The sequence below is a fragment of the Candidozyma pseudohaemuli genome (assembly GCF_003013735.1).
Source record: "Candidozyma pseudohaemuli strain B12108 chromosome Unknown scaffold00013, whole genome shotgun sequence".
Taxonomy (NCBI): Eukaryota; Fungi; Ascomycota; class Pichiomycetes; order Serinales; family Metschnikowiaceae; genus Candidozyma; species Candidozyma pseudohaemuli.
Window position 1 is genome coordinate 147,510 of NW_020194447.1, and position 16,845 is coordinate 164,354.

The 16,845-nt window shown below is 47.9% G+C and overlaps 10 protein-coding genes across 10 annotated transcripts; 8 read left to right on the forward strand and 2 right to left on the reverse strand.

Annotated features, from left to right (window-relative positions):
- Positions 1–631: 631 nt before the first annotated feature.
- Positions 632–1,189, forward strand: GUK1 (guanylate kinase; the record flags this gene model as incomplete). The annotated part of the gene is made up of 1 exon (XM_024859566.1): positions 632–1,189. The coding sequence occupies one exon, from the start codon at positions 632–634 to the stop codon at positions 1,187–1,189; it is 558 nt and encodes a 185-aa protein (XP_024712235.1).
- A 2,343-nt stretch (positions 1,190–3,532) lies between these two features.
- On the forward strand, positions 3,533–5,350 carry C7M61_004244 (serine/threonine protein kinase; the record flags this gene model as incomplete). The annotated part of the gene is made up of 1 exon (XM_024859567.1): positions 3,533–5,350. The coding sequence occupies one exon, from the start codon at positions 3,533–3,535 to the stop codon at positions 5,348–5,350; it is 1,818 nt and encodes a 605-aa protein (XP_024712236.1).
- A 742-nt stretch (positions 5,351–6,092) lies between these two features.
- CDC28 (cyclin-dependent serine/threonine-protein kinase) lies at positions 6,093–7,068 on the forward strand (the record flags this gene model as incomplete). The annotated part of the gene is made up of 2 exons (XM_024859568.1): positions 6,093–6,138; positions 6,182–7,068. The coding sequence occupies 2 exons, from the start codon at positions 6,093–6,095 to the stop codon at positions 7,066–7,068; spliced, it is 933 nt and encodes a 310-aa protein (XP_024712237.1).
- Positions 7,069–7,091: 23 nt separating this feature from the next.
- Positions 7,092–7,622, reverse strand: C7M61_004246 (uncharacterized protein; the record flags this gene model as incomplete). The annotated part of the gene is made up of 1 exon (XM_024859569.1): positions 7,092–7,622. One exon carries the CDS (start codon positions 7,620–7,622, stop codon positions 7,092–7,094), a length of 531 nt encoding a protein of 176 aa, XP_024712238.1.
- A 1,346-nt stretch (positions 7,623–8,968) lies between these two features.
- On the forward strand, positions 8,969–10,213 carry C7M61_004247 (uncharacterized protein; the record flags this gene model as incomplete). The annotated part of the gene is made up of 1 exon (XM_024859570.1): positions 8,969–10,213. One exon carries the CDS (start codon positions 8,969–8,971, stop codon positions 10,211–10,213), a length of 1,245 nt encoding a protein of 414 aa, XP_024712239.1.
- A 296-nt stretch (positions 10,214–10,509) lies between these two features.
- On the forward strand, positions 10,510–11,388 carry C7M61_004248 (uncharacterized protein; the record flags this gene model as incomplete). The annotated part of the gene is made up of 1 exon (XM_024859571.1): positions 10,510–11,388. One exon carries the CDS (start codon positions 10,510–10,512, stop codon positions 11,386–11,388), a length of 879 nt encoding a protein of 292 aa, XP_024712240.1.
- Positions 11,389–11,789: 401 nt separating this feature from the next.
- Positions 11,790–12,815, forward strand: C7M61_004249 (ketoreductase; the record flags this gene model as incomplete). Its single annotated transcript, XM_024859572.1, has 1 exon — positions 11,790–12,815. The coding sequence occupies one exon, from the start codon at positions 11,790–11,792 to the stop codon at positions 12,813–12,815; it is 1,026 nt and encodes a 341-aa protein (XP_024712241.1).
- A 396-nt stretch (positions 12,816–13,211) lies between these two features.
- Positions 13,212–13,607, forward strand: C7M61_004250 (uncharacterized protein; the record flags this gene model as incomplete). The annotated part of the gene is made up of 1 exon (XM_024859573.1): positions 13,212–13,607. The coding sequence occupies one exon, from the start codon at positions 13,212–13,214 to the stop codon at positions 13,605–13,607; it is 396 nt and encodes a 131-aa protein (XP_024712242.1).
- Positions 13,608–13,639: 32 nt separating this feature from the next.
- Positions 13,640–14,098, reverse strand: C7M61_004251 (E2 ubiquitin-conjugating protein; the record flags this gene model as incomplete). Its single annotated transcript, XM_024859574.1, has 2 exons — positions 13,640–14,036; positions 14,058–14,098. The coding sequence occupies 2 exons, from the start codon at positions 14,096–14,098 to the stop codon at positions 13,640–13,642; spliced, it is 438 nt and encodes a 145-aa protein (XP_024712243.1).
- A 754-nt stretch (positions 14,099–14,852) lies between these two features.
- Positions 14,853–16,767, forward strand: C7M61_004252 (coiled-coil domain-containing protein; the record flags this gene model as incomplete). The annotated part of the gene is made up of 2 exons (XM_024859575.1): positions 14,853–16,703; positions 16,726–16,767. The coding sequence occupies 2 exons, from the start codon at positions 14,853–14,855 to the stop codon at positions 16,765–16,767; spliced, it is 1,893 nt and encodes a 630-aa protein (XP_024712244.1).
- Between the last annotated feature and the right edge of the window lie 78 nt (positions 16,768–16,845).

Consider the following 16,845-nt stretch of genomic DNA (forward strand, 5'->3'; position numbering starts at 1 on the left):
GATTGTCGTTTCCAGAGGTATTGTCAGAATGGCTGCGAAACGTCGGGTAGTCAACATAATGAAAGAAGCGTAGATATCTTACGAATAGCTACTGTAAGTGAACTGAAAACATGCTATCTATAGAAGAGTTTCATGAATGACGTCTGGTGGTGTTTCTTCCCTTTGAAGCCTACAAGTACATGATGGTCTGTGAACAATGATACATCTATCACAAAGCCTCGCTTGGATGGTCCTGATTACCATGAATAATGATACTACATGTCACCAACAAAAAATAATACGTCCAATTATATGAAGCCAATCTGTCATAATCTGGATTGAAAAATCCAACCTTCTATCCAAATCACGCTTATTCAGCTCTTTCTCTTCTTCTACATTCCCCTTCCATACGCGATCGTTCTTGAAATTTCGCAGCCAATTTCCAGTAACAATAACGAACACAAGAGTGCCCAATAAAGTGAATTTTTACGTGACTTTTTATTAAAAACTCCATTCCCTCCAAACTATTGCTTCCGTGAAATGCCCCAAAACTTCATCCCCTGACCACTTTCCACACCCCCTCTGTACCCATCCATCGCTACTTTTACACGGTGCGCGTTGAGAAAAAACCAACTTGACTTCTTCATTCATTATGCCCAGACCAGTTGTGATCTCCGGCCCCTCCGGTACCGGCAAGTCGACTCTTCTCAAGAAGCTCCTTGCTGAGTTCCCAGACAAATTTGGTTTCTCCGTTTCCAACACCACCAGATCTCCAAGAGCCGGTGAGAAGGACGGTGTGGACTACCACTTCACCACGGTGGATGACTTCAAGAAGATGATTGAGGAGAAGAAGTTCATCGAGTGGGCCCAGTTTTCGGGCAACTACTACGGCACGTCCATCAAGGCCGTGGACGACGTGGCCCAGCAGAACAAAATCTGTATTTTGGACATTGATATGCAAGGCGTCAAGGCTGTGAAGCAGTCGTCGCTTGACGCTCGTTACTTGTTTTTGAGTCCGCCTTCGATTGACGTTTTGAAGGAGAGATTGACGGGGAGAGGCACCGAGACGGAGGACTCCATTGCCAAGAGAATCGCTGCTGCTGCTGCCGAGATGGAGTACGCTGAAACCGGTGCTCACGACAAGGTTGTGGTGAACGACGATCTTGAAAAGGCGTATGTGGAGTTCAAGGACTTCATTGTCCAGGAGTAGACACTAGGATACACGTATTACGGTAAGGATGTGTAGGGTAAGGGTGGTGGGAGCAAGATGTTGGAGGAGGTACAGAGATTTTGTAAGGCATCTCTTTGCTGGATTTGTTTGTTGTTAAGAAAGCCAAAATAAGGCGCCTTTTCAGAAGTTTCGGAGACGACTGATCTGGGATGGTGAGGCGTCAAATATTGCAGCAGAGTTGACGAGACGTGGTCAATGAGGATGGGGTGATTTCGAGGGCGTACTTGAAAGTCTTTGTATGTGCTAGGGGGTTGCTTTAGCTGGGATTTTCCTCTTTGGTTGACCTGTGAACGGAACAATAATTCGATCTACTTGGGTCGAGTGAAGCAGTAACATAGCATCGTCAATTTCATTCGACGCTGAAAAGTGACAAGAGTACAAGAAGAATCAGACAAGACTTAATTTAGATGATAAATGACAGATGGCTCTGTAGTACGGTACGACGGTGGGATCTGTGAACTTTGATGAAGTGTAGACGACCTGGTTGAATGAAAGATGCCCATCTTTTCGAGACTAATGCCAGTAGGCCACTCTTTCTCAAAAATAAGGATTCAATAAGACGACCTGCTGCAAAATTTACACATCTTCAGGCAGTACCCCAGGGAAGCAAGTCAATAACACCATCCACGCAAAAAGCACAATAAGAGTAGTTTCAGAAACTCCTTCAATAACATCAACACCCACTATCAAAACCATCCAACGCCCAAAGACCTCTTCCATTTCTCCCCATCCTCATCCCACTCATGCTGCTCTTCAAGCAGACTGCTCCAAGCAGGAGCAGGCCTCAAGCAGGGTACATACATATGCATGCGCTAAAACAGAGAACCCTGACTAACTGTGGCTTTGTCACCAGGGTCCATATTCAAGCCCATTTTGAAGCCTTTCCCTTCATCACATATCCCTATCTGTTCGCTCCCACTTCACCTCATCCACCGTAACAATGTGGTGTCACCCGTCAAACGCTACTTCTTTCTTGGCTCCCATTATCTCCGAATGACACATTCACCACACCGCAATTCACAACACCCAACGAACCTTTTCAAAAGAATTACGTAAATGCTTTCCGCAACCACCTACCAAATAAAAAACTCCATCCTCCTTTTGTCCTAGTCTGACCAATCTGATTTGTCTAATACCTGTCTGGGCCGCACGGCAATGTGAGAGGCTGTGAGAGGCACAGAAGCGAGTGACTAGACAGTTACAGGGCTCGCACAGAGAGGCGGTGTGGGAAATTGATGTTTTGGCTTTTTGCGGCTAATGGTTTGAAGACATGCGATGGACAGCCGTTGGCATCCGAGCCCGAAGCCACCGAGGCGTCACTTTGATAGACAAAAAAAGGCCGAAAGTGTTGGAAAGAAAGTAAAAAAAAGAAGAGTCAATTCTGTAAAAGCTCTAGACCGTACCACCTACAGCTAGATCACTGCCACGGCTGAAGACTTCAGCTCTCCCTCCAAGGTTATGATGTCAGCGGGGCATATTTGCGCTGCGACGGAACGGAATAAAGCTACTAGCCAGACCTCCACCACATAGTCACCACCCACGGGTACCAACAAAAAAAGAAAACCACCTCAAATCAAATCCCTCCATGACTGCCAGACTCTTGGCTCTGAGTCATCACGGGCCTTTCCTCCCCTCCCTCGTTTCAAGCCCGTGACAGCCATCCAGGTGACACCGCGGTTTGCAGCCATTGTGTTGCCACCTCCTAGTTGCTAGGTGCCAGAAAACCAACCTGTTGGTGAAAAGCATGATTTCAAATCATCCATGCCTGAAGCGCAAGGGCTATTAGCCGCTCCAACGGAATCCGCAGTATGCCTTCGCATCTCACTAGTCAAAGGTGTCAAAGGGAGGGACTCCCATTCGATGGTGAAACGAAGCTGTAAAATACAGCTTTTACAAATTGTTAAGATGAACTGGAGCTGAATACGGTGCCCTCCAAGCTTCAAATGCCAGTCTCTAAATCTCATCTTTGGGTTTGACCCCCTCCACCTGGTCTTCGCAGCCAGACTCTATTTCTCAGCCTCAGCCTCATGCTGCCTTGCTTAACTCCAGACCCGCTCGTTTCAGTAATATTTGTCATAATCCTACTGGCCCATACCCACGGCTCGCCCCATTATTAAAGTTTTATTTTGCCCCCGAACTTTTCCTGTTTTTTATTTTTTCGGTCCTCTGTTTATCTTCTGTGCGTCAAAGCGGCCTTTTTTTTTTTTTTTTTCTTTCTCACACTCACCTGCTTCATTCTTAACGGTCAGGCCTGAGGCACGTCCTTAGCCACATTTCTTCATCAAGATGGGCGAAAAACAGAAAAAGCCCGAAACTTCCAAAATGTCCAAGTTGGGCCGCCTCTTTGGCGTCTCCTCCTCCTCCCTCCACCTCCTGTCCCTCCACGAAAAGGACAAGGACAGACAAAAGTCTCCTGAAAGACAACACCTGAAAACGCCAGACAGAGAAAAATGGCTGCTTCTGCCGCTGCTGCTGGCGCCCCAGTCCCCCCACGGCGTGCTGGTGGCCGAATTCTCCAAAATCGCCTCGCCCCCGATCCCAGAAGACGATGTTTTGTACCCCTTGCCAGCTGACAGAAAGGCAAACGCCACGCTGCCGTCAGGGACTTCGGTCAACTCCGACTCCAACGGCGCCCCCGCCGCCTCCTACGACCACTTGGTCCATCCACAGCCGCTCATGCTGGCTCTCCACGACGGCTTTGCTCAGAAACTGCCGCCCTCATCACGGCCTCTGTCTGCCAACTCCCACCAGGCGCCACGTAAAACCTCCGGTCTGGGGCCAAGCGGGCTTCTGGCTCCTCCTGCTCCGGGCCTGAAACTGGCCTCTGTGCTGAGATCGCTGAGTGCTAAGAGGAAGACGCCGCAAAGCACGCTGCGGTCTCTGGGCAATGTGCTGCCGCTGGCGTCCCAGACAAACTTGCCAGCGGCGCCTCCAAAGCTGCGGTTCAAGATGATCGAGGACGGCTACCACGAGCACAATCTCCGTGCCACGAAGCGCCAGGAGAAGCTCAGCAACATGCTTAAGGACCTCTTGGGTGCGAAGAAACTCCGAGACGAGGCCAAGCTGGCGGTGCCCAACCTCCTCTCGCCCGTGCAAAACAACGAAAACAAGCCCGATCCGGAGAAGCCTCCCACGCTTTTCGCCGGCTTGGTCCACCAGGTCAAGAACAACACCTCTCCCTACCAGGTGCACGGCGAGCTACTAGACCCCATGGGCCAGCAGGACTGCCGTTCTTTTGTTGAGAAGTACGGCCGTTGCCAGGAGGTGATTGGCAAGGGCTCGTTTGGTGTGGTGAGAGTGGCCCACAAGAAGGTCGAGGCTACTAGCGCCGACGAGGTCTTGTACGCCGTGAAGGAGTTCAAGAGAAGACCCAACGAGTCCGAAAAGAAGTACTCCAGGCGTTTGACGTCGGAGTTTTGCATATCCTCCTCCTTGAAACATTTGAACATCATCGACACCCTAGACTTGCTCAAGGACGCCAAGGGCGACTACTGCGAGGTGATGGAGTTCTGTTCTGGTGGTGACTTGTACACATTGATTATTGCTGCTGGTAAATTAGAGTACGCCGAGGCCGACTGCTTCTTCAAGCAGCTCATACGAGGTGTCAACTACATGCATGATATGGGTGTCGCTCATCGTGACTTGAAGCCGGAGAACTTGCTTTTAACTCAGCAGGGTGTGTTGAAGATCACCGATTTCGGTAACGGTGAGTGCTTCAAGATGGCCTGGGAAGAGGAGATCCAGCTCAGTGAAGGCATTTGTGGCTCCAGCCCTTACATTGCCCCAGAGGAGTTCACCCAGGAGTCGTTTGACCCCCGTTGCGTTGACATCTGGGCCTGCGGTGTCATTTACATGGCCATGAGAACCGGTCGCCAATTGTGGAAGTTGGCCGACCCTAAAAAGGACGAGTTCTTCCAGGAGTACTTGACCAAGCGTAAGGACGCTACTGGCTACGAGCCCATTGAGGCGCTCAAGAGAGCTCGGTGCCGTAACGTTATCTACTCCATCCTTGACCCGATGCCCAACCGTCGTATCAACGGCAAACAGATTCTTAATAGTGAGTGGGGTCGTGAGATCAAGGTTTGTGCCGCAGGAGACGGCCAGCTTCAAGCTTCCGTGCTCAATGGGGTGCTGGAGTAGGCGCTACATGAAAAGAACAAACGACAGGTCTATGTTTAATTTCCCTATGCATACAGTTAGGACCAGCATTAATTTACGACGATGGCCAGGAGGCCCGGTACCTATTATGGTTGTAGCTTGTAGCGATCGTACATCTTGCCAATTTCGTCTTGGCCGTCCACTTTCAAAAATTTGGTCAATTACCTCAAGGATATTGATATAAGAGATGGCAAAGTAAAGATTCTATTGGACTCATATTCGTAGATCAATTGTTTCCAAATTGGTTTGAAGGAGGTCACAAAAGTCAGCTGTTAATGCATTTATGCATGCGCTACGTGAGAATCCCCCAAAATGTGAGAAAGTGGAATGTAGGGATGAGAAGTATCATGAGATGCCATGAGCCAGATTTCAATATTTTTTACAAACTTTTTGACCTTAAAGTCTTGCAAACAAATGAATCACAAAGTGTTAAACTAAATATTATTTTAGTAGATCTACCCACATGTTCTAATTCCCCAATATTAGAGACCTGAGCATACGGCTGCGAAATACCCCAACCGAGAATACCACACTCCATCGCCATTTTCGAAGATTATAAAATCTTTTTTACAATCAGAACCAGATAACTATCAAATCCTCCCTTTTTCTTTATTTTTTTTATAGAGAATCCCCCAAATTGGTGGGGGTTTGTTGCACACCCGTGCATCTCGTCAACAAGCATCCACCTCCAACGCGAATAGACGCGACCTCCTTCTTCCATAGCATGGTGGAGCTTTCTGATTTCCAGCGCCAGGAGAAGATCGGCGAGGGTATGTGAATTCATATTTATTTTTCAAATTATGCTAATGCCAGGAACGTATGGTGTGGTTTACAAAGCCTTGGATACCCGCCACAACAACCGTGTGGTAGCCTTGAAGAAGATCAGATTGGAGTCTGAGGATGAAGGTGTGCCTTCTACAGCTATCAGAGAGATTTCGTTGCTCAAGGAGATGAGAGATGACAATATCGTGCGTCTTTACGATATCATCCACTCCGACTCACACAAGCTCTACTTGGTTTTCGAGTTTTTGGACTTAGATTTGAAGAAGTATATGGAGCTGATTCCCCAGGGAGCAGGCTTAGAACCTTCCATGGTCAAGAGGTTTATGCACCAGTTGATCAAAGGTATCAAGCACTGCCACTCACACCGTGTTTTGCACCGAGACTTGAAGCCCCAGAACTTGCTTATCGACAAGGATGGTAACTTGAAGCTCGCTGACTTTGGTTTGGCTCGTGCTTTTGGTGTGCCCTTGCGTGCTTACACCCACGAGGTGGTGACGCTTTGGTACAGGGCCCCTGAGATCCTTTTGGGTGGTAAACAGTACTCGACTGGTGTGGATATGTGGTCTGTCGGATGCATCTTCGCCGAAATGTGCAACAGAAAACCGCTTTTCCCCGGTGACTCCGAGATCGATGAGATTTTCCGTATTTTCAGAATTTTGGGTACGCCCAACGAGGAGGTGTGGCCCGACGTGACGTACTTGCCGGACTTCAAAACAACATGGCCAAAGTGGGAGCGTAGTGACTTGGGCCCGCACATTCCTTCGTTGGACAGGGACGGTGTCGACTTGCTTGAGCAAATGTTGAACTACGACCCCAGCAACAGAATCAGCGCCAAGAGGGCGTTGGTGCACCCTTACTTCCAAGAAGACAATGACGAAGCCTACGACAGCTATCCTCGCTCAGTGAACATGGGCTAATCCACCACAGTCACTCATTCATTTCATTCCCCTCGGTCACGGATAAAGACCACGTATAGTAGCATTGCAACGATTGCAACAATGGCTTTGTAGGAAGACTCGTTTTGGTTCTTCTTCATGTAGTTGTCGATGTACTCCGAAGAGTAAATCGGAGAGGGCGAAGGGATCACTTTGACCTCCTTCAATTCAGGCTCTTCTTCAGGTCTGATATACTGTAAGCAATGATCCACTTCGCTTCTCATGACTTCAAGCAGAGCCAACATGGCATCGCTCTTGCTTAAGGATGATTCTAACAATTGTCTATGTCGGAGACTATCCGATGCTAAGGATTCTATTCTTTTTGTCATGCTGGTAAATTTGTCGTCAATGCAATCATGAAATGTGGCCATGTCATCTAGAAATTTGTGCAAGTCTAACTTGTTGGTGAAGACAAGTTCATCAAAGATGGATGCAGCCAGGGAAGGCGATTCTATAGATGCACAATCGAACAGGGAAACTTCGTCGTAGTCATCGTAAATATATGGTTTATGGGGTGGTGGCTGAAGTTCTTCCATGAAGAATGATGGTGGATTGTTCGCTAAAGATAGAGGGTCTTGCTAGGCGTACTAGGCTTGTTTACCGAGTGTCCCGATCGGGAAAGGTAATTACATGTAAAGCCTTGCACACGGCGTGGGTATATGCAGGAATGCAGCTTCGGTGAACCGTGTTTGCTGCCACCGAAAAGTGCGTTGGTGGATGGCTGATGGAAGGTGAGGTTTGTCAAGAAAATGGTTTTCTTCTTTGCTGATACTGGCGATAGCACTGATATTACGAACATCGCGATATGATCGTCTTCAGGGGTGGTAACAAGTGTATCGTGGAAGTGGATGAACAGAGACTAGGGACTACAGATCACTCGTGCTCTTCATCAGATCACAAAACGACCTTTAAAAGTCTGATCAAATTCAACTTAAAGCGGCCCCTTCTTCATCTCGGAGTACCGTGCCACTTGGTCCGACCGTCTTGGCTGCGCGATGACACACTCCCCTTTGCAGCTCTCACTTACTAATGCTTACTTACTTTAGTCACAGAAAAAGGCAACGAACAAGCTTTGTCGGATTCATCGGCCCGAGCAACGGAATCACGGCAAGGCAACTCCCCAAATTGTGGAGCGAGGCTAAGCTCCATAAAGTCAAGAGTTACTTCAGATTCCGTCAGCCCGACCACCAATCAGTGGTTCGTCTCCATGCTCGCTTATGACTCCCACCAAAGTCTAATTTACACTCTGGTCTTCTGCCCCACTTTACAACAAAAGCCATCTCCGTCTAGACGAGCCCACTGCATTCAGAACAATACCCACGCACCAACTAGCCCAATGGGAATGCCGACCTCGGCACCGATATTGCAGTGTGCACAGTCAACGGGGTACGTCAAATTCCATTATTCCCCTAGATCAGCAAAGCCTGTGGCTCCGAGCACTGAAAATACGAGATCTGTACGGCGCCAGATGTCTTCAACACAGCCCTTCTGGGGAAGAATACCACAAGCGATCAGAAGCGATCAAAGGCCTTCACATTCAATACATTGACGGAAAATTATGCTGAAGGAACCGCCTTTCCTCGTCCAAGGAAGCCCAGATTTCCCGGCTCGGGTCCGAAACTCTACTCCGTCTCCGTCTCTGTACACACTGCTTATTAGCGCTGGCACACATGCCAAGGAGACAGGTTTCGGAGCCGCTCTTTATCTTTTCCATCTTCTAAGCCCCTGTCACTATGGGTCTCCTTCACAAAACCAACATATACGCTGAGATTCACGCAACGGTGCCGTTTGCCTGTATTCCAGCATAGAAGCCCTGCATTGGCCTAGTTTTGCACCCACAGCTATATAAGACCCCGGATTTCGCTGACTTTGTTCGGCAATCATGACTATTGCATCTGCCGTTCTGAAGCTGGTGGTTTCTTTGACTACGAACATTTTGGTCGTAGGTGGCTCCTACGGAGGCATGGCCTTCATCAACCACTTGAAGAACTTCTTGAAGGAAAAGAAGGTGGACAAGAAGCTTACGGTGACGCTTGTGGAGCCCAAGGCAGGCTTTCTCAATGTGCTTGGTGTGCCTCGTGCAATTGTGGATCCGGAGTTTTCCAAAACGCAGTATGTGTCGATGGAGCAGTACAAGGTTTGTCGTTTCGATAGGATGCTTTCTGACGACGAGTATGCCGTGAACAAGGTCGGTCCTGCCATTGAGCCAGGCGTGAATGAGGACATTGAGCTTACTTTTGTTCAAGGTAAGGTGACCGAGTTGAAGGAGAAAGAGGCAAAGTATAAGCTCAACAATTCCGACAGTGAAGAGTCTATTTCCTTTGACTACTGTGTTTTCGCAGCCGGCAGAAACAGAACATGGCCTTCGTCTCCAGACGCCCTTAACTGGGAGAGCTACCTTGAAGAGATGGTCGACTTCAATGCGACCGTGAAAAAGCACAACAAAATCGCCGTGGTGGGTGCCGGTGCTGTGGGTATTGAGATCGCTGGTGATATCAAGACAAAGCATCCGGACAAAGAGGTCATTTTGATCCATCCACATGCCACTTTCCCTCCAGAACCACTTACTGATGAGTTCAAGCAAGAGGTGAGGGAATCGCTCGAGCGTGCAAACGTTAAGATCATGACTGGCGTGCGTGTGAAACAAGAACTAGAGAACCACAACTTGGAGCTCACCAATGGCGACATTGTCGAGGCCGACTTCACCTACTGGTGCACCGCTTTCCACAACAACACAGGCATTCTTGCCGGTGGTCTTGAGAAATACGTTTCTCCAAAGAACAATGTCTACGTGAACAACTACCTCCAGCTCGAGATCCCCGACAGCAACGAGCCAATCAAGCACTTTTTCTGTGTGGGCGATTTGGTGGAAATTCCCATCATGAAGTCGGCAGGCTGGGCTATAGCTATGTCGAGGGTTGTTGCCAACGCTTTGGTGAATTCCCTTCACAACCTCGATCCAGTTGAGGAGATGCCTGGAAAGGCAAACGGTATTCTCCTTGTCTGTGGAAATGAAGACATTGTGTCGGAAGTTGGTGGTAAGGTGGAGCTCAATAACCAGATCTATGTCGATCAGTACAAGACCTACCGTTTCGACGTGGGCAAGCCTTTCCTTGGAATTGAGTAGGTTTATGGAACTGAAGAGGCTTTTTTTAGGGGTGTAATTTGGACCTGTTGCTTGAAGTGTTTTGTGCGGTTTGCAGCCATAATACCAGTATCGTTATCTACGGGCTCAGTGCAACAAACGAAATAAAATTAATGAAGAAAAATATTTTTCAGGATAAATAAACAAAATGCACCACAAAAAATAGTCTTTGCTGAACCACAACATTCTGCTGCTCTGAAGTAGTGGTACTCCATCAACTAGTACACCTCTACACCCAGACATCAACACTTCTCACCTTCAACTACACCTTTCTCCATATGAGCGGATACAACTACGGTGACAGAGGTTACCCGGATAGGCGATACGACGCACCACGCGGGGGAAGAGGAGGTTACCGTGGAGGCAGAGACCACTACAGAGGTTCTGGCTATAGAGGCCGTGGAAGAGGAGCTCCCAGAGGTAGAGAGTACAGACGAGATTATGGAGACCCAAGAGACCCTAGGGACAGAGAGCCACGTTACAGAGATCCTAGGGACCGTGACCCCAGAGAAAGAGATTCTAGGGACAGGGAGCCCAGAGACATGGACCCTAGAGACAGCTACCCAAGAGACAGCTATCCCAGAAACAGAGATCCAAGGGAACTAGATCCAAGAGACAGAGATCCCAGGGATAGAGACCCAAGGGAAAGGGATCCAAGGGACAGAGATCCTAGAGAATACAGAGAAGAAGACAGAAGAGACGACTACAGAGATCGTGAGCCATCCTACAGCAGGGATAGACCGCTGCCTCGAGATAGCAGGGACGGGCACTACTCAGACTACAGAGGAGACAGAAGAGAGTTCACCAAGGAGCCCAGCCGCAGCAAGTCTGTGGGCACACCCAAACACGATCCATCGTCACCTCGGCACATTCCCAGCTCGGGTACTTCCCCTAGGGCATCCAGAGATCAAGGCAGCTCTGGTCCCACATACACAGACCCATGGATCTCCATACTACATATCAGGGACGGCAAAGTTGCTCTGCGCCTAGAAGCACGTCACCAAGAGCTTGCCAATGTGAACAGATCTCTCGGGCTGTTACAAGCGCAGGTGCACAAGCTCAAAGCCCACATGGATCTTCTAGATGTTTATGCCAAGAGGGACGCCTTGAATGTGGAAATGACATCCGAGAAGCTCGATGAGTTTACGTTTTTGTGAGTGTGAGATGTGTGGGATGAGCGTGGGCATGATTGGCTTGCTGGCATCGATTGTACGTTGATGTCGCTAAATCCACTCACTTAATCTTCCACAATGACTTACGATTGCTCCCTTCCTTGACTCCATTCTCAACGCCCTTCCACATCGCTGTGGAGTGTACCATAGTAACCTGCTCGCTACTACCATCAGCCCCGGACTGCTGATATCCGCGGGCACAGAACCTCGCTTACATGTTCTAAATCGGCATCACCGCCCTGTGCTAATACTTACAAAATCTACTATTTGAATCCGGATTCCTCGGGATATTGCCTCTACACATTGTCTCCTATGTACTCTGCCAAGGATGGCTATGGCGCGCAACGCTGAAAAGTATATTGAAGTCAACCCACACCACCACCATCATGGCTATTCAAGACTTCATAGTCTCCGTGTCGGAGTCAAAGCTCGTGCAGGCCTTTTTGTTTGCTGCTCTCTTCACAGGTATCTACAAAATCACCAACTTGACCTTGTCGCTTGGTGCTTTGTTGGCTGACATCTTTGTTCTTCCAGCCACCAACTTTTCCAAGTACGGTGCCAAAAAAGGCAAATGGGCCGTGATTACTGGTGCCTCCGATGGCATTGGTAAGGAGTACGCTCTCCAGCTTGCCAAAAAGGGTCTCAATGTTGTTTTGGTTTCGAGAACTGCTTCAAAGTTGGAGGCTCTTGCTGACGAAATCGCTGCTAAGTACGGAGTAGAGGCCAAGTACGTGGCTTTTGACGCGTCCACCGACGCTCCAGCAAACTACGAGCTCTTGCGTGAGTCAATTGCCGGTTTGCCCGTGACTGTGTTGATCAACAACGTTGGTCAGTCCCACTCCATCCCTGTGCCATTCTTGGAGACCGAGGAGAAGGAATTGGTGGACATCATCACTTTGAACAACACCGTGACTTTGAAGATCACCCAGATTGTGGCCCCATTGATTGCTGAGACCGTTTCCGACAAGTCCTCCAAGGGTCTTATTCTCACCATGGGCTCTTTTGGCGGTTTGTTGCCCACTCCTTACTTGGCTACCTACTCCGGCTCTAAGGCTTTCTTGCAGCAGTGGTCTGCTGCTTTGGCCGGTGAGTTGAAGCCCCAGGGTATCGATGTCGAGCTTGTGGTTTCTTACTTGGTCACCTCTGCTATGTCTAAGATCAGAAGAACCAGTGCTACCATTCCTTCGCCAAAGGCTTTTGTCCAGTCCACATTGGCAAGCGTTGGCCGTCGTGGCGGTGCTCAGGAGAGATATGCTACCTCTACTCCATTCTGGACTCATGCCTTGATGCACTTTGGTATCGAGAACACTGTCGGTGTTTACTCGAGCGTTGCTAACAAGTTGAATTTCAGCATGCACAAGAGCATCCGTGCCAGAGCCTTGAAGAAGGCTGCCAGAAACAAGAAGGATTAGGTCTGCCTTATACTAGTAATGCAACATTCCATATGAACCACATTCCATATGAACCAGATGTAGGTTGCACAACCGGTTGGAAGAGCTCAAAATCGTCTACGCCATAACTTTTAATCCATCCATTCCCAAAAAAGCATATCCACCTTGTAGATCTGTAATCTGTATGCTTAAGTAGAGAGTTAGGCGCATCAATCGATATTCCACACACCGCATTTCCAGTCATTCAGTAGTTAGACTACACAGAAAAGGGACTTTAATCTGAAAAGATATAAAAAGATTTGAAAAACCCTTTTCCTAACTTGTTCTCTGACCTCCACTGGGTATGGCATGGTGACACCCGTGCACCCTAAATACACCCACTTCTGGTTTCCAAAAGGCATCTTCACAACTACCACCATGGCGCCACCTGTGGTCGTTCACTCACGTGCAGAGGTCCAGCTGCAGTTTGCAGAGCAGCTAAAGAATCCCGAGAAATACAAATGTCAATTGAAATCGCTAACTCAGAATGAGTGCACTTACAAGATTCTAGAGGAAGGCTACGAGTTCGTCTGCTTACCTTTCAAACGAGTATTCCAGCGATGCTTGGTACCTGAAACGAAAACTATCAATGGAAAGAAGCACCATAGTGAAAGATGGATCAACATAGAAGTCACTGACGCTCAAACGAACAATAGCCGGCGTGTGAAGTACGGACCGGATATTGAAAAGTTCCTACAAGTAGAGAAGGAAACCTACAAGTGGCTCGAAGAACACGGTGTGCCGGACTCCATTCCCGAGAGAGCCAAGGAGTGATCAATGAAGGTGATTAAAGCAGTATGGAATTACTAATACGTGGAGCCCTCGGCCGGCTGAGGGAGCTTCTTGTTGCTGGCCAGCGCCATGGCCTTCCGCAACTCTAAAAGAACAGTTTCCATGGTGTAGGTGCGCTTCCAGTTCTTCAACGTGTCGAACTCGGAGATGACGACCTTGCCTTCGGAGTTGACACAAGGAAGGTTGATTTTCGACACAAAGGTCACGTCAGGGGGCTGGTCTGGGTAGTCGTTACCACAGACAATGCTCAATGAATAGATGCGGTTCTCGTGAGTCAGGTGGGGTGGGCCCAAGATGGTGCCGTTCCAGTAGGTCATGGTGATATCGTCCTGATTGGACAAGCCATAAGAGATCGATTGGGCACCCAAGCCCTTCTCGCCTTTCTCCAATTCCTCTAGAAGCTTGAAGTTTCTGGGTCTGATGGGTTAGTACAGTTTGACGTAAGGGTTACCGGGCACATACACTTTGGACATGATTATGCGTGGTACGGTATTCCTGGATCGCTCAAGTATTGAAGTCATGGTGCACGGGTGTGGCAGCTGTGGAGTCTTCCGATGGAACCTAGCAATCCCCAGTGATGCCGTAAGTTTGGCTGGCGATTGGAGAGAGTTAAGAAATAGGCCGAAGAAGCTTATATTTGCATATCCGAGAATTTTCCTCGCAGTCTGAACTTTAATAGTATCGTAGGGGATGTTTCACAAAGCTGATGCAGCTGAAGAAGTCATAAGCAGGGAGTTTCATACAACTTTTGGGTTTTACAAACTAAGCGTTTCGAATGTTTATGCCATGACTTGATATAGCTCGCTTTTTTTGCTTTAATCCCTCAGAGCAATTACAACACTTGGTCTGACGCTTGTCTACCACTGTGTAAATGCCAAACTATACAGCACTTTTCGTTTGTAAAATAACACTCGATTATGACATATCTTCTCCCTCATAGCATGAATCCACTTATCAATCAATAAATCAAAAAAATACGTAAAGTGGTATGTATTGAGTATAGTGACAGATTTCGCAGCCAAAGATGTTCCACTACACATCGACCTCAGAATACCCCGATTAAGTATTGAACTCCAGCTGCCATCTATGACCTACTTAAATTTATCAATATCATCCAATACTTTGAACTTCTTTACTTTCCGCCGAATCTTACAACTTTTGGTACCTCACCACAATGACTACTGCAATTCGCGCCATACTGAGCAAAACATCAACTCCACCTTCTTTATGTCCCAACGCAGCCTGCTGCCATTCGTCGAATTCCGACTGTCAGACAGCAAAGGCGACTTACTAGAGCGGATTTCCAAATTGGAGTATGAAAATGGAGCTCTTCGAACCGAAAAACGCCTACTTGAACAGAGTAGCGACTCACTGAAGAAGAGGTATGAGGACCTTCTTTCACGGAAAAACGAGGAGTTGGCCGCATTACAAGGCAATTTCGACTACGTGTTCAACCAGAGGAAGGAGCTACAAAGCAAATTGCAGAACCAGAAGGATATCGCTGGGAAAAGCTCGTCTGACTCGTTGGCTGAATCCTCCACATTGAAGAAAGAAAACAGGCTGTTGAAGCAGCAGCTTGATCGCTTGGAAAGGCTGTACAACAGCGTGACAGGCAAATGTGAGCATCTCAGGGCAGACCTCAACCGGGAGCTTTCAGCCAACGACCAATATAGAGACCAGGTCAAGGTGCTTGAGAAAGAGATCCTGCGCTTGTCTCAGCTTAATGATGACTTGACCGAACGTCTCAGGATGGCAAAGAGACAGTCAGAAAATGGCTCTGTTATCAAGACGGCTGAAGACCTACGGTTGAGAAACATGTCTCTCCAACAGACCAACAGCCAGCTTCAGGCCAAGGTGGATCTGCTCCTCCAGCACAAGACGAGTGTTGAGCTTTTGAGACAAAAATGTGCTTCGTTGTCCAATAAGGTGGAAAGCCTTGAAAGTGCCGATCGCAGAGCTGCTCAGCTGGAAATCGGTCGTCTTGAGATCAAAGCCAAGTTCGACGAGTACTTTGGCTTTTTGGCACAGAACTTGGAAGGCGGTGATGATGCCGAAAGCCAAGACGCCAAAGTTTCCAGCCTTCTTCTGGATTATAGAGGTTTGCAGAACAAGAACTTGGTTCTCTACGACAAGCTCAACCAGGCACAGGTGTCTATCACAGAGCTTACGCAGTCAGGCGAGCAACTTATAGCCAAATTAGAGCAGGAGCTCGAGCCTGAGAATCAGAAATTGAAGGAAGAGCTTGAAAAGGTGCAGGCTGAACTCAAGGAGCTTCAGAAGATAAAACTTCTCAACACTCGTGAGATCGAATTTCTTCGCAGATCTGTCAAAGAGCTCGATGCTGCTTTGTTGCGCAAGCTGAGTGCCAGCTCTGAAAATGAAGACAAAGACAAGAGCCAGGCGACTAACCAGTATCTCTCCAATTTGGAGAAGTTGGTCGACGACTATAAGAAAGAGATTGAAACCTTACGTCAGGAGAAGAATGGCGTCAGCGTTGCGCCTTTGGCACCTACAAAGCGTCCAAGAATTCTAGAAGACGATACGCACGTTTTTAACACGAAGACGCTTCGAAACGAGAACATCGAGCTACTTTCCAAGATAAAGGGACTCAAAGATGAGGTTAGCATTCTCAAAAATAAGCTTGACGCTTATGACAACGCAACAACCCAAACGACGCATATTCTCGAACTCAGGAAGAACCCGTTTAATAGAGACCAGCTTGTCAAGCAAGAGACGCTTGATCTTCTTCGCAAGGAAAACGAAGCACTCATTACAAAGTTCGTCAACAATGCGGATGTCGAAACTGTTCCAATGGCTCTTTTTGCAAGACAAGAGAATGATAAGGAGAATCTACAAAGCAAAATTGATCAGCTTAATAAGAAGAACAGTCGCTTGACAAGTGTCTACACAGACAAAAGCAAGAAGATCATGTCTTTGGTGTCTAAATTCTTTGGCTATTCCATTGAGTTTGTCCCAAGTCCTATGAACCCTAATGATTTGTGTTCGAAAATGAAACTCTATTCCAAGTTTCAGAACAGAAATGGAAAAGAGTCCGAAGCGTGCTATTTGACCCTCGACGTACACACAAAAGACCTTAAAGCCCATGGTGCCTACGACTTCCGCAACCTATGTTCTGAATTAGTTACACAATGGGTGAATGAGAAGGATCTGATTCCGTGCTTCTTGAGTGCATTAAACCTTCGCTTGTACCAAAACAAGA